Source organism: Alligator mississippiensis, chromosome 3, assembly GCF_030867095.1.
Source record: "Alligator mississippiensis isolate rAllMis1 chromosome 3, rAllMis1, whole genome shotgun sequence".
In the NCBI taxonomy this organism is placed as follows: Eukaryota; Metazoa; Chordata; order Crocodylia; family Alligatoridae; genus Alligator; species Alligator mississippiensis.
Genome location: NC_081826.1, coordinates 165,055,006 through 165,071,659, shown reverse-complemented (window position 1 = coordinate 165,071,659; position 16,654 = coordinate 165,055,006). Strand labels below are relative to the sequence as shown.

Here is a 16,654-nt window from a genome sequence, read left to right as displayed (position 1 = left end):
AACTGTTTCCAGAATGGCACCTGCACAAGTCATGTCAGCAAAAGTATCCTACTTACTCCACCATAACCCTGTTCTTGAAAAACCATTGGAACCAGGAGGGCATTGCTAGGGGCATGCTGCCCTGAGCTTCCCTGACAAAGATTGTGAAGGTGATTTTTGTGATGCCAACACCTGTTACTGTCCACTACAGAAACAGGACTGAGATCATAGACTAATTTTCCTAGGCATCTGTTTGGAAGTCTTTTAAAAGAGTCAGTGTTACCTTTAAAAAGTGCCCGAGTATCACACCAGGCTTAGGTTTATCGGAAGTGGTCTGACAATGAGGCTTTAATCTTTTCTCAGTGATGTGTCACAAGGAACAAGGGGTTTCCAACAAGAGAAGAGGTCATAATCCCAGAACGGTCTGTGCTGTTGCTACTGCCCCCACCCAGGTGAAGAGGGCTCCACTGTGATCTAGAAAACTATACCACAGGCAAGGCCACACTCCTTGAATGCTGACTGTTAGCAAACAATGTTGTTGCAAAAAAAGCAAGTGCAGTTTGGGGTTGCATTACATGAAGCACTATATATAAGACACAGAAAGCAATAGTGCCACTCTGCTTGGCCCTGGATAGGTCCCAGGTGGAGGGCTGTGTCCAGCTTTGGACACTGCATTTTAAGAAGGACAGACAAAAATTAGAAGATCAAGAGGCTAGTGATGAAGATGATAAAGGGGTTGAAATAGGAACACTTATGAGGAAGGGTTGATGGAACAAGGTATGTTTAGTTTGGAGAAAAAGAGATTAAGTGGGAAACATGACAATTTTCAAACACTTGAAAGGCTGTCATAAATAAGATGGAATAAAACTGTTCTACATTGGCATACAAGCCAGCTGCGATCAAGTTGTTGTCTGCAAGGTTAGTGAGGAAATGCCACCCTATTCCACACTATTCATTTTCTCAAAATAATGCTGTGGAGTGTTAGGAAGAAGCATTTAAATCTGGGTGAGGTCAATGTGCTTCAATTGGGATCCAAGTCTATAGCAGACAGGCTTACTATATATGAAAGTGGTGTATATATGCTAGCTACGAAATCAAGAGATTCATTTAAAAAAATGTGGCAACGAACCACTTTCAATGTTAATCATCAATCCATGATAGTGAAAGACCCTTGAAAATGTGTTTAGAATCCATGGAAACCCGGGCATGTGAAACCTTCATTCTTACAGCATGACTATGTGTGGGAAACGGACTGGGCAGGATGCACACACAAAATGAAGGGCTGCAAAAATGTCTACTAGAATCATAAATAAATATTTTAAATCTAAAAAGCTAGTAAATAAGTGCTCTGGAACATAGATGTTTCAATTCTAAATCCCCTCCAGAATCGCCTTATTGAATCCTCTTTTCTTTTGCTTTCTATAAATCAAATACTTTGCAAAAATGGCTAATTAGAAAGCCAAAAGTTCATATTTATGGTATAATAATTTTCAATTCCAAAGCACAGATCCAGTTAATGGAGACACAAGGAATTTGATCTACAGGATATCATTAGGATTGTACCCAGTTCAGGCTTGATTTAGAGGGCAAAACAATTATTTTTTTTTAACACCCAAAAGTAAATATGTTTATTCAAATTTCACAAGACTGTTCCTGTTAAAAAATAGGGAAACCTTTTAATTTATGCTTATTGTATGTACTCACTTGTTTAATGATGTTTAGGCAAACTTTTCAGGTTAAAAGTTTATGTAGGAAAACTTCAGAGTAGCTGAAAACACTCATGAAAGAGAGAGACTTCCAAATCAAGAGGAATTAATCAGTGTTTGCAAAATGTTCCAAAGAGGACAAATGCTAATTAGTGATATTACTTACCTCTCTGCCTTCCAAGTTAAAACAGAAGAAGCTTGAGCAAACTCACAGGAAGAAGGAAAAAAAAAAACATCTGCAATGCTCACTGCAGGTAGTTCTCAGCAAGTTAGCACAGGTACTGGGAAGCAATGCACCCATGGCAGCATGGCACACAACATGGGCCACTTTACCCTGCTGAGAACAAACCTGGCTTCCTGTATAAATTACAGATAAGTCCCTTCCCTAACTTGTGATGCTGTTAACACCCACATCCACTGTTTGGCTAATGGGTGAACCCTTCCTTACCTGGGGTTCTGGGTCTCGACACTCCCTCTTTAGCACCCTATCCACTGGAACATACTCCTTGCAAATTCCTCATTTTGCACTACTGAAGTCCATTTGGCCATGTCTACCCACCTGGCAAGTGCAGCTGAGCATGTTCAGTGCTTTGGATGGGCTAATTAGCATGGCTGAGTGACAGAGTGAGGACACAAATGAAAACTTGAACATAGTTTAGGAAAGCAAGCCAAAGCATTGAAAAACAAACAGGTTTTTCTTTATATTGACAATTACAATAATTACTTTGCTGATGTTCTGATTCTGAAAAAATTACTTCTGAACAGGGACTCGGAGCATAGCAAAGGCACTTGGGGAATATGTGGAAAAATTTAATTTGCTAACCCTGAATGGACCACAGCAAATCAGCTAATTGTATCCATACTGGGTGATTTTAACCAGATGTTACACACACAGACTCATTAAGCAACATATGATTTTTATGATTTTCCACAACTGTAATTATGATACAGAGATTAAGTAGACTGCAATTAAAAGCATGTAGCCCCTTATTAAAAGAATTTCACAACCCATTAATGCTACACAGTTGTTTAGCAAACTGCGGTTTTATAGATCTACACATTATTTCTGGATTGTTACCAGTAATTGCTAATTGTTATTAGCAATAATTGTAGCAACTTGAACACATCTGTTTGGAAACACTTCTTTAAATGCAATGTGTGACTAAACTGTAACACCTTCCCAGTTATTACTAAAGATATCATTACTCTTAATTGATTGAGCTTTCTACCTTTGTAGCTGCTGGACATGCAAAAGTGGCTCCTGGGTTTTACCATAATTTACCAGGAAAAGGCAGCACTGCTCTCTCATCAGAGGGAATTACTGCAGTGCAACCAAGGGATAACAGTAACTCACTGTATGGGTAACAGCAATGATATGCAAGATGTTCTGTGATACCAGGACTCCACATTTCTAGAGCAATGAAAAGCTGTTGCCCAATGCATCAGAGGCATTGTTAATGACCTGGGGGCTCCTTCTAACATATACACTTTGGGGAAGTTATACATTACCTCCAGCGCACTTGAAAATGAAGAAGGGTACAGGCTTTTAACTTTCAGTATCATACAAAGATGCATGTAGGATGTACAGATACACCAATACTGTACTGAGATGGATTTTAGTTTCAGAGGGTACTGGGGGACATGAACAACTGGTGCCTCCCGAGACGGGGGAGGCACCATTTGTGGGCAGCAGTGTCGGCAGTGTCAGTGGTGGGGTGGCAAGCAGTGACCGCCTGCAGAAGCCGGCGGCAGTGGGGGTGTGTTTGCAAGTGGCAACTGGCAACCACCGGCAGACGCTGTCGGCGGCAAGTGGCAACTGCCCGCACAAGCCAGCAGCGGTGGTAGTGGGGGAAGGGGGTGATGGCAAGTGGTGACCGCCCGCAGAAGCCAGCAGTGGTGACAACCAATCTCAGGCGGGGCATGGTCCCCCTCCATGCCCCAGCTAGAAGTTACCTATGCTGGGGGAAAAAGGCATTTGAGAAGGATGCACTGTCAGTCTCTATGAAAGATGAGATGATCCCCACCCCTTTCTGTTTCCTGGGTACTGGATAAACGTACAGTCTCATAGGAAGACACCCCTATGGCCAGTGTAGTTGGAGGTACGGGTACTGTTCTGTACAGAAAAAAGCTGGAGAAGAGAGGAAGAAAATCAAGTTAAAAACCAAACATTCAAATAAGAGTTCAAGCCATAAGTAACAGGGAATCTCCTCATTGCTTATTGGTAAGATAAATGGGGGGGGGGGGGGGGGGGGGGGGGGAGGGCGGGATATGTTTCCAGAGTACTTTGAAGCTATAAGGTGCTATTATAAATGCTAAGCATTATATGACTTCAGATTCAAAGAGCAGCATATTCATGGACCACTAACCTATTGTAAAGAGCTGCAGCATATTACAAATGCACTTTTGAAGGCAATGTTCTACTGAAAGTTTGTTCTACTGACCTAGATTAACCTTGGCATCCAGAAAGCTTAGGTACAAGCCCAGCTTACAAGAGTTTTGCAGTCTGGCCACTGCCTTTATATATCTGCACGGGCACTGACATGTATCAGAAAGTCAAATATCAGGAGTGGGAATTAGAAAGAGGTGAGGGTACAACAAGAAACATTAATAAGTAAAATTGGGCTAATTAATATTTTTAAATTATGAAGAGTTCTCTTATTCTATGTGGATATGAACACTCAAAGTGCAAGCTCTCTGAGCTGGATGGTAGGTTCCCTTCTTGACAGCAATGAGCAATTCTTCAGGCAGGCACTCCCAGTGTAATTGGCAGTGGAGTTTTTCAGTGCAAACTCATAATCTTAGCCTCTGGGATTCTTGACACCACAGGCATTTGGTACTTAAAAGAAGCTGGTACATATTAAAATAAAGTGATCCTTGCCATTAGAAGCAAAAATAATATCCCACAACATCACAGGCAGTCCAGTAATAGAAAACTTAAAAAAAAGGGGTTATGAGAGAGGTTATGAGAGAGAGCCATGTTAGTCTGAAGTTAAAGAATAAGGTAGAGCAGGATTGCACCTTAGGCCCCCTCTACACATTACAGCTATTATGCAACTAACAGGTTAATTGCACAATTAAACTGAGATCAACTACATGTGCAAAGTGCCTATCACAACATAAAAAGGTCCAACCAGTTATAAAGTTAGACCTCAAAAATGTGCACTAACTTTATAGCTGACTGCTATCGAGCTTTAATTTGCATATGTAGCTGGGATTCAGCAGCAGCAAGACACAGCTGTGATCTCCCTGCCTCAGAGGTGCATGGTGTGGTCCCATGGCTGGGAGACTGCAGCAGCTGCGATCTCCCTGCTGTGGGGTGTGTGAGATCGCAGTCCCACAGCTGACAGGATTCACAGCCTTGGCTCCGTCCCACCTGCAGCCGGGACTGCAAGTCTATTTCCATGCGGAACTCAGAGCCCCAGCTGCACCCCACACCCACACACTTCTTACCATGTGTGGCATGGCAAAAGGCACAATTGTGTGGATTGTGCATTAGATCCTATCACGCTTTTACCTGCATGTGTAGAGGGGTCATACAGACTAACCTGGTCAGAGAAGCATGAGCTGTTGCACGTTACAGCCTATTTCGTCAGATGCTACGGAACATGTGAAACATGAAATGGCATCTGACGAAGCAGACTGTTGCCTATGAAAACTCATGCCTCTCTCAACCAGTTGGTCTATAAGGTGCCAGCTTGCCCTGCCTTCTGCCTGAAATGTTTGCTTCAAAGACTTTTACTACTTGTGAGGCTGTGTGGCAGCTGAAAGCAAGAGGTGCAGGTCCAGCCCACCTGCTCTGCCATACAATGATTGTGTAATCTTATTGGTGAATCAGTAAGCAAATTGGGGTTAGGGTAAAATGTTCAGTTGCTTGTTACTGGGCTCTGCCCCAGAGCTTGATGATTTCCCAGGGGATGGAAAATGTATTGCAAAACACCTCATATGCAGGAACTCATAGACTAATGAGATCCCGAGTTAGAGTGGGCCGCACCTCAGAGAACAGCAGAGGTTGTTTCCCTCCAGGATCTGTCTCCTTCCAGGATACCTCTGGAAAGGACTGCTTTAGTTTCTGATGAGCACTCCACTGGACCCCACCGAAATGGGAGAACGGGTTCATTCAGGTGAGTGCATTGTGGCTATATGAACACAGGACTGGAATGGCCCTTCTGAGTCACGTAGCCTAGCACACCAGTGCTGCAGCCAAACACACCCTGTAATCCCATTCAGATTTAACAAATGTCACCTTAAAGCATAAGTGGGTGGTCTGCCTCAGCTACTCTTGTCAGAAGGCTGTTCCAGAAACTCTCTCCTCTGGTGGTCTAAAACTTTCTTCTAATTTCCACCCTGAATTTAGTCATAGGCACTTTACACCCATTTATTCTTGGGCAAACATCATACTTTCACTTCTCTCTCCCTGGCATTTACATTCCAATACATGCAGAGACAGTGTCTGTATCTCAGTAGCCTGCTTTATTCATTTCTCCTAGAACAGAGACAACTGCAGATCCCTCATACTTGCAATACAACTCTGGATGTATTTTTTGCTTCAACGGATCCTTTGTCAAAAGTCAGCACAGACCTTGGAATAATCCCACTATCTCAGTCTACCTTGAAAGTCAGTTAGTCAATACATGTTCCCAAAAATGGACAGTCAGAAAGCAGGGCAAAGTGGCACCTTAGAAACTAACTGGTTCAGAGAAGCACAAGACTTGTAAGCAACAGCCTCTTTCTATGAAAGCTTATACCTTTCTGAACCAGTTACTTTCAAAAGCGCTGTCTTCCACCTGACTTCAAATTAACACAGCTAACTACTGCTCTCATAAACACACAAATAAATGAGGGCAAACCTTAAAGTCGATTATGCTCTATTGCTAAGGAAAAACTGATATTACTTTCTTCATTAATTGCTGACAAGAACGTGCACAGGCTTTGGAATATCTACTTTTGGAATCTGCAATCAAAGAAGACTAATGAAAATGTAGATATCCACAAATAACACCCCCTACCCCCCACTCTACTCCCTGCCTCCTGATGAAAGGAAAGCTCTTTTCTTGTGCCATTCTGAATACATATACATTGATCAAAACCGTATCCTGCAACTTGAAAAACATAGATTATTGGATGTGAGAAGAACAATAGAAAATTCTCCAAGAGAAATGTTACTGGATAAAGCCATACTGAGAGACAGGATGAAAGATGCATTTAAGTGAAGGGGAATTTTTGAATGTTGACCAGTGACAGTAATCACAGACTAGGTACAGGAAAACACCGTATCTATTAAGCATGGCTACTTCCTCCTCGTGGCAGTGCAAAGTATAAACTTTAATCTAGCCCCCAATACATTGAAATGCCTCTCATTCAAATCCCTTTCCTTTCCTGTGTCCTTGTGGCAAGGTATTTAACAGAATTTGCAGATTCGTTGGAATCTGACGGGCCATGCCATAAGTGCTTCTGCTGTGACCTGGAACTTGCAACCTCCAAGCTGTCAGCTGTGCACCTTATAAACTACATCCCTCATTTGAATCCATTAGACGAACCTCCTTTTCTTTGTTTTGTGTTTGCTTTGGCTGTAGTTAAACATTCCCTTTCAAACATGTTTAATGCTCTTAAGACAAAACACATTAAGGTAGGAAAAGATGAACTACCAGCTGGACAAAGCTTTGGCTGGGATGATCTAGGTGGGGATGGTCCTGCTTTGAGCAGGGGGTTGAATTAGATGACCTCCTGAGGTCCCTTCCAACCCTCATTTTCTATGAGTCTATGAGCTCAGAGTTAATCCTCTTCAGGTGAGGATGACCTTTAGCTAGTGTTAGGCAACTCATGTTGTAGTAACTTCAGTTTGCTCCACAAGGCTAATACCTGCAATTTGTAGTCCTCAAGTATCCCAAGAGGCACCGCTCCCAGCCATCCCCACATGGACTAGCTATCCTCCCCTACTCTTAAGTCCTGAACTGACAGCTGGATATAGCTGCAGGAGAGTGTGGGAGGGGAAGACAAAGGGTGCAGAGGAAGGGGGAAGGAAGAAGGGGGGAAGGGGAGGAGTGATCTCAGCAGAGAGAGACAATGTGAGTTGATACAGGCAGTGGAGTGTGTGATCCAAGTGGTGTGGGATGGTGGGGAGGGGGGCGTTGTTCCATTTCCCCCTTCCTCCATGCCCTATATTGCTGCTAGAGAGCTGGCAAGTGGAGCAGAAATGGAGCGTACTTGGCAACTCCTAGCCATGGCCCTGCTTGCTAGCTCTCTAGTGGCTGGTCAGAGCTATGCACATTGGAGAGGGTATTAACCTTTAACATGTCACTGGTCACAGGATGTACTAACTTGAACTCTGTCAAGCATTCCTTAGATAGAGCTAGCACATGGTAATTGTAATGTATAACAACACCCTTATTTCCTCCTCTTCTTCCCCTCACTCCCCAGCCCCAAAACTTGAGAACAAATGAATGTGTATTTTACTGGCTAGTCAAATCAAGGTATGGATTTGTCTCACAAAGGTGAGCAGGTTGGGAAATGTTCATGAAGCTTGTAACCACTTGAGGGACCTTATAATGAGCAGGCTGGTTAATAAAGACTGTTTGACAGCATACACAAACCAAACTGAAATTAATTGTTAACATGTACATACCGTGCTGCTGAGAAGGACAGGAACAGTATAAAACAAACAGAAGCAACTGACCCTAGTCCAACAGCAGTCAAGGGCTCTAGAGTGGGTGATATATCTGAAAGGGAAATTTCAAACAATTCAAATGAACAAATACTAAACAGCAGGGCTTGGGTCTTGTGATTCACCGCCTAGGTAGGCTCAAAGTTAAAGCAGCGTAACAAAACTCTTATGCTCATTTATTGCTCCAACAAGTAGTGATAGAAATGACCAACCCATGGGTAGTGACCAACTGATTAAATGAGATTAACAACACATTATTCAAAAGGGATTGCGCAGTCCATACCTACCCCTGCCTTCCTTTTTTTTTTATTTTAACAATTGGTATCACTATTTTTCCCTTTCACCATCAACTTGTTTCAGGTTAGCCCATGTCCCCAATGCCAATAGAGTCTAATGCTTCATTTACCGGCTCAAACACTCACTTCCTAATTCTTTCAATCTTGGCATCTTTTTTTTTAAATGGCAATTGTGGCAGCAGTAGCAGAATAGAAGTCAAACATAGGCATGATAGACCTGCTGCAGCACAAATACTAATGTTAGTAAGAATGATGTGAGAACATCTTGTTTGAATCAGAAAAATGCTTAATTGACCACCTTTCCCTTTTATGGCAGCCACAAGTTACCACTTTCTTTCCAGAATCTCCATAGACTCCTAGATCCTTGATCCTATGTCTTTAAAGTCCTGTGTCCTGTCAGAGCTTTTGTTGCAGTTGGGAGGATGACTTAACAAAAATGGCACATTCTTATTTGGTGGAATTGTTCTATGGGTCTACGCGGAGAGGACGAGCTTCCACATCACAAAATCTATGATTACCACTTGGCTAGGAACTTTTTATTGTCGCTTGAGCCACAGCAGGAAGGACTATCTAGATACAGAACCATTCACCACAGTGAATTACAGGTTAAACAGGTCTAAACCATAGAAAGGAGTTGTAATGCATTAGGAGATTTTCTAAACATTTTCGTACCCAGTTCTGTGCACTGGTGAGCTCTCACTGAAAGCAGTCAGAACAATGCTGAACACTTTTGAAAATTGTATCATAATCCTTGAACCTTTCATCAAGAACTAAAACAAGGGTGTGCCCTAAGAGAAAGAAAATGAAGCAGCTGGATGTAAGTACATAACTGCATAAAGGGTGGTTCCCATAAAGGATGGGTCCCCAAAATTTTCCATATAGCATGGAGACTATTCCCCATCATCTTCTGCTCAGAAGATATCTGCATGAGATGTGCCTTTCCAATCTTTCTGTGACTCAATTCTTCTCCCAAAGAGGAGAACTCATCTGGACACCTTAAAGATGGTTTCTAGAAGCTAAACAAATAGTGAAGGACATTGTAGCCCAAATTTTCAAAACAGGCCTTTAAAAATGCACTGGAAGCCTTGTAAATGTGCATTTCAAAGCATAGGCAAGACACAGGGGAGAGGGGGAGGCCCACGTGCCCCCCTTGAGAGCACTGGTGTCCCCCCTGAGCAAGCACTCCAGCTGGTAGGGGAGCACAGAGAGCGGTAGTCCCCCCTCCCCCCAAAATTGGCTCCGCTGGCAGCACATCAGAGCCCCCAGTTGCCAGCTGGTCACTGGAGGACCCCTTCCCCACTCCACCCCGGTCATCAGCTGGCTGCTGGGGGACCCCCCTGGGTCATGATCTGCTGGTGCCCACCCAGACTCAGGAGGCACCAGTCACCAAAGTTCCAAAGTTTTTAAGTATTGAGCATATTATGCCCAGTTTTTCAGCAGGCAAGAACATGGGTGTGAAAAGCTGCAGCTTAATTTTTAAAGTTGTGAAAAGTGTCAGAAATATCATTTTTAGAAATCCAACTCTGTAAATATTATAGAACCAAGCAAACATGCTGCCTCTGATCCTTACAGTCTTCCATGTACCTTCATTACTAGCTGTGCATTAAACTGCTGTGGCAACTGTTAATTTTAAGCTGACAGAGAACTATGCAGAGCAGCACAAGCTTCTGTTTTCTCAGTAGATGAAAAACTGCCTTACTTTTAATTTGTGCACAAACTGCACAGGATTGTGTCTTCACCTGAAAAAGAAAGCATAATAAAATCACTGGGTTTTCATAGACTAATTTACCAATGAGTCTATACCAAATGGGAGGGCATTCAAACAAGAAATTAATCTATTACTGGAGACTGGGGATAATGGCACAGTGGGCCTAGGCAGTGCACTGCCATTGGAGGGCTGGCCTGCCTGGACCGTATGACCGTATGAGCTGACACAAAGGCAGCAGCAGTGATGTGAAAGAGTTCTGAACCTTGCAGAAGTTTGAAACTCACTGGATTAGAGAGAAAAAATCCTAGTTCTCTTCTTCTAGATACACACATTCTTTCTTCTTATAACACATGCAATAAAGCCCTATGAAAAAAACTTTAAAGCTCATTGTTAAGCGTCCAAAACCTGGGAAACATCAAAATTAAGGCTACCCATGTAGTTATAATTCCACATGCATGTAAGCATGAACATGCGATCATGGACTATTTAATTACATTGTTACTTACAATTTCTCAAATAACATATTTTATTATCTTTACTTCACCTTTGAATATCCACATAGCACCTTCTAATTTTGAAACAAATGTTATAGGGCTGTCAATTAATCGCTGTTAACGTGCACGATTAACACATTAATCGGTTCTTGAGTTAACTTTTTTTAATGAGTTAATCGCGCACATGGTTTTGGAGTCTGCACCTGGGCCCTGCTCCGCTGCCTCTAGGCCACCCAGTGGGGCAGCGGTGGCAGTGCAGAGGGCCGCGGGGCAGCCTGAGAGTGGGCTCTGGGCAGCTGCAGCTGGAGGAAGTGGGGGCATGCATAGACACACATGAGCAGCCACAGCTTGCACGCTGAATGTAGAACAGATCAAGGGCCCCACAGTGAGGGAGGGAATAGGGCAGGTGCTGGGGTCAATGGGGCATTGGGGCCAGGGCAGGTAATGGGCTGGAGCTGCAGAAAGTTCATTTGGAGGCATGGGGGAGAGGAGTGCTCCCTGCCACTGCGCACACCCCTGGAGGAGGCATAGGGTGAGTGTGCCCCCCAGACTTGTGTGTGGGGCAGAGGTAGGCTACCCACTGCAGGCTGGGGCTCCGTGCCCTGCTGCCTTTGCCTCAAGAGCCACGAGCTGGACGCCCCGTGCATCCCTTCCCACCTGCTGGCAGGAGGCACAACATAGCATTGAGTGGCTCCCGGGGCAAAGGCAGCAGGCAAAGGACACCCCTTCACCCTAGCACCTGCCCCACTCCCTCCCTCACTGTAGGGGCCTCAATCTGCCCCACTCTATCACTTCCCTCTCCTCCCACCCCTTCCCCACCACAGACTTACCAGCATGGCGCTGTCTGTGTGTGTCTGTCTGAGTATCTGTGTCTGTGTCTCTGTGTGTCTGCCCCTCACTCCCAAGCCACAGCCCTCCCCATCCTGCTGCTGCCTCTCACTCCTGACCCACAGTACCCCGCATCCTGCAAGGGTGTGCAGGGTCCCCCCTCTCCAGGCTCCAAACTGCCCACACAGGGCCGTTCCAGGGGGCGAATCAGGGTGACCATCCCGGGCCCTGCACTTTTGGGGGTCCCATATTGCTGGGCGGAGCAGCGATTCCTCATCCAGCCATTCGCTACCCTCCCCTCCCCCCCCCTTGCTGCTGATGTCACTGCTGATGTCGTTGCTGCCGATGGCGGCAGCTTCTTCGGGTCCAGGATCAGCGCGGGGGTGGGGCCCCACATGGACTGATTGGCCCTGGGCCCCACACCTTGCTTGGGTCACCTCTGCCCCCACACACACAACCACAGCCCACCCACACCTTCACAATTCCCCCCCCACACACACACACACGCTACACCCACCCCCTAACCATACAAAGTACCCGCACAATTTTTCATACTTTTGAGTTTTTAGCTGTGCAATTAAAATTGTGATTAATTGCCACTAATTTTCTTAATCATGCAACAAATCACAATCACATTTTTTAATCGTTTGACAGCCCTAAAATTTTATACTTCACTTTTCCTAAATTAGTTCTTATGCTAGCCCAATATAATCTTTATAGTATAAATTCTTGTTATATAAATTCCCATTTCTTATTTTTTGTACTTTCCATGTAAGTGATTAGGAATAACTGTAGGTATCTCTGTAAATCACAGAGGAAGTGCCCTCTGTAGTGGCTCCTTTAATTTTTTTCATTTTGCCACTTGCCCTCTTCCCCACCCCAGCCCTGATTGGCAGAAACGCTTCACCAGCAAGGCCGCTTGCTGCTGATCACTAGGGAAGTGAAAACAATACGCCAAGGTTTTTGCCTCTCTACTGCTGATTGGTAGCGGGGCCATAGAGGCCCCACCACTTCCTGCTGACTGTGTGGAGGCAAAAGCTGCAGCTGGTTTGGGGGACAGTGATTCGATTTGGTGATTCGAATCACTGCCCTGATTCGATTTGGCTGAATCTGATTCGGAGATTCAGCTGCTGCTGAATCTCTGAATCAGCCAGGCCAGACCCATCCCCCGCCCCTCTCCCAGCCCAGCAATAGCTGCCCCGCCTGCCCCAGCTCCCGGTCATGGGGGAAAAAAAGCCCTGGCTCAGCATGAGCCCCCTCCCCCCTCTCCCCTAGCCCCCCCACGGGTGCCCCATATGGGCCAGCTCCAGCCCTTTAAAAAAAAACAACCCTGAAGAAACCCTGGGACTCACCGCACCTGCCGATGGGGGGGGGGTGTTGAGGGGGCTCATGCAGAGCTCCCCATGCAGCATGGGGCAGTGGAGGGCAGTGGGGATCACCCCCTGCCCAGCAGCACCCACTGAGCACCGGGGTTTTTCTTTAAAAAGTACCAGGAGCTGGGGTGGGTGGGGGCAGCCATTGGGAGGCTGGGGGAGCAGGTGGGGGTTGGGGGGGCTGGCAAGGGTCCCCCCATGGTGACCTCGCTCCTCCCCCAGCCCCCTGTCCCCCGCCCCTAGTACTTACCAGTTTGGAGTGACTGCAGCTCCCTGCTGCAGCCACTGGGGACTGCCCGAATCATCAGAGCTCTCTGAATCTTTGCCAAAGTTTCTGAGAGCTTTGAATTGATTTGGACCTTTAAATTGGTCCCCTGATTCGACTCGGATTCGGAGATTCGGCCACCGAATCGAGCTGAATCTCGTCCGAATTGAATCACCACCCAAAGCTTTGCACAGCCCTAGTGACTGATCAGTGACAGGGGTCGAAGAGGGGGGGTGTGGCAAATGGCAAAATTAAAAAAAATTAAAGGAGCTGCTGCAGTGGGCACTTCCTCCATGGTTTACAGAGATCCCTAGGAATAAGTCATGATGCATTTGTACACTTGGACAAAGTTATCTATAGACTGCATCTATAGACTGCAGTTTGAGCTTTAGCATGCTTTGCTATCTATACACAATTATTTTTTTCTTGATGTAGTCTTTGCTGTGGATCTTTTGAACTATTTAAAAAAGGAAAAGATTGAGATAAAGGACTGTTAAAAATATATGAATAAATAAAAAAATAAAAATAAAAAGCTCTACTCTGTTGGAACTTTAAAATTCAGTGGGGCTGGAAAGTCTGCTCTGGCTTGGTTAACTTCCATAGTTCTAAGGGGAGGGAGGAAGGAGAGCAGAAAAATAAAGACACTGGATTTCAGAAAACCAGACTTCAGCAAACTCAGGGAACTGCTGGGCAGGAACCCCTGGGAGGCAATTTTAAGGGGAAAGGAGTCCAGGAGAACTGGCTGTACTTTAAGGAGACTGTAGTAAAAGCACAGGAGCAAACTATCTTGATACAATGGGAAAATGGGATGTGCAACAGGAGACCAGCCTGGCTAGGCAGCAATCTCTTCAATGAGCTGATAGTCATAAAAGGAATTCTATAAAAGTAGGAAACTTGGTCATATCACTAGAGAAGAATAGAAGAGTATTGCACAGACACACAGGGAGAAAATCAGGAAGTCAGTCTGTCAATGTGTGTGGCTGATCAAAAAAGCCAAGGCATGATTTCAGATGCAACTGGCAAGGGACATGAAAGGCAATAAGAAGGGAAGGGACATGAAAGGCAAAAAAATTCTACAAGTTTGTAAAGAATAACATGAAGACTAAAGAAACCATAGGTCCCTTATGGAATACAGAAGGCAATCTAGTTAAGGATTCTGCAGAGAAGTATTTTTTACTTCAGTTTTCACAAGTAGGGTCAGCTATCAGATGATAATCACAGTTGGCAGCAAAGATAGGGAAGAAGACAAATGGCTCAGGCTAGTGGCAGAACAAGTTGGGAATTACTTAGAGAAGTTAGATGTTTTCAAGTCAGCAGGGCCATATGAGATGCATCCTAGGGTACTGAAGGAATTGGCTAAGTGATTTCAGAGCCATTGGCTATCCTCTTTGAGAACTCATGGAAGTTCGGTGAGGTCCTGGATGATTGCAAAAGGGCAAATATAGTGCCCATCTTTAAGAAAGGGAAGGAGGATCCAGAGAATTACAAACCACTCAGCCCAACCATGACACCTGAAAAGATCACGGAGGAGCTCTTCAAGGAATCTATTTTGAAGCACCTGGAGAAGAACAAGGTGATCAGAAGCAATCAGCATGAATTCCCCAAGAAAAAGTCATATCTAACCACCTGTATAATAAGGTGACAGGCTCAGTGGATGGGGGGAGAGCAGTGGATGTGGTATACTTTGACTTTAGCCAGGCTTTTGACACTTTATCTTATGGCATTCTCATTAGCAAACTAAAGAAATAGGCTGTTTATAGACATTATGTTTTTCTAGGTTTAATTCAGACTACAGCTGTCACTATATACACATGAACATCTGTACTCTAAATTAAAATTGGCTCCAGTCTGAATTACTTCATCTTCACTGAATGAGGATTAAAGTTAATGCAGACGAGGGCAGCCTGAACTAGGCTCTTTAGACTATATTAATTAGCATGTATATACAGCATTGCTTTTAGGAAAAACAGTCTTTAGGAACTCAGCAAATAAACCTTGCAAATATCAATCCCTGCAAAGGATATTCAGCTGGATTTCTGCAACACAATCAGGCACTAGAGACATCAGGCACAAAGTTACACCTTTACAAAGTCAAATGTGCCAACAACACCTCACCCTGACTAAGTATCAGTATTCTAAGCCCCCAGCCCTACCCAAGCAAACAGGCTACTGGTCTGTGAAGAAGGGGGCCTCTTGCTGCTCCGCGGTCCCCGGGAGGGCTGTGGGCTAGGGGGCTGTGCCAAGCTCTTCCTGGGGGGCTCGTGCCCCAGGGTCTGCATGCAGTACAATCACAGGCTGCTGTTGTGGCACCAGACTCTTCCTGGCGCTCGGGGAGGGCCACTCTGAGTGCCGGGGACAGTCTGGTGCTGCTGCTGGCCCCAGCCTGCAGAGGCAGCCTCCTGTCATCTGCACCTCCCACGCCCTGCCCCATACCCACTGACAGTTTCTTCCACAGCTGATGCTGGCCACTCCTGGGTCTGCTGCAGCAGGGGCTGGGATGAGTGTGGAAAGCTGCACTGTGCTGTGTGCCACCCAGGGCTCCACTTGTCTGCACTCACCCCAGCCTGTGCTCCAGCAGCCCCAGAAACAGCCAACACCACCTGCCTGCACCACGGCACAGTGCAGCCCAGGACCTGGGGTGAGCAGGGACAGGTGGAGCCCAGGTGTGGGGGGACAGGCAGAGCACAGTGCAGCCCAGAGGCTGCAGGCAGCTGGTGCTGGCCGCTCCCAGGGCCACTGCAGCAGGGACTGGGGTGAGTGGGGACAAACTGTGCTGTGCCCAGTGTCCCTTGGGGCTCTGCTTGTTCCCACTCACCACAGCCCCTGCTGTAGCAAGAGCTGCACTGCTCCCCCCCCCCCCCGACAGTTCCCTCTGCTTTGCTCCCTTGTGCAGTTCCGGGAGCGGCACCCCTCCTCTTGCCCCTTCCCTTGTCCCAGCCTCCCTCCCTCACCACGGTGGGAACCTATCCCTATTTGTTACATTTAAACTGGATTCCCTTTATGCGAATTCGATTTATGCACAGTTTCCTGGGAACACACGCACCACATAAATTGAGTGAAACCTGTACTTTCAATGCTAACACTCTATGCTCATGTGGTGTGGTAGCAGAGCAGTTAAGCCATCTTGCTAGGTCTCCAGAGGTGTGACTCCAAGCTTTGTTGCCCAGGTGTGTATCAAAGGCCATCCTCCTATGACCCAGCTGTAAACGAGCACCTGGTTTTTAAGGGTGCTTGTATATGTCGTGCGGGGTTAATTCAGTTTAGTTCTCCCTAAATTGAAATGGTGGGTTTTTTAAAATTCCACCACAGGCTTGATCCCATACTGGATCCCCACCGGCTTGATC

General features: G+C 45.6%; 1 protein-coding gene across 1 annotated transcript in view; it reads right to left on the bottom strand.

Annotated features, from left to right (window-relative positions):
- Nucleotides 1–2,361: 2,361 nt before the first annotated feature.
- The window catches only part of SUSD1 (sushi domain containing 1), a 100,249-nt gene continuing 85,956 nt past the window's right edge, over nt 2,362–16,654 (bottom strand). The window contains exons 17-19 of the mRNA XM_019490779.2: nt 10,342–10,381; nt 8,308–8,401; nt 2,362–3,813 (exon numbers count right to left, since the gene is read on the bottom strand). Of these exons, the coding sequence (XP_019346324.1) occupies nt 3,678–3,813; nt 8,308–8,401; nt 10,342–10,381 (270 nt within the window). The 3' untranslated portion in view covers nt 2,362–3,677. The remainder of the gene's footprint in view (nt 3,814–8,307; nt 8,402–10,341; nt 10,382–16,654) is intronic.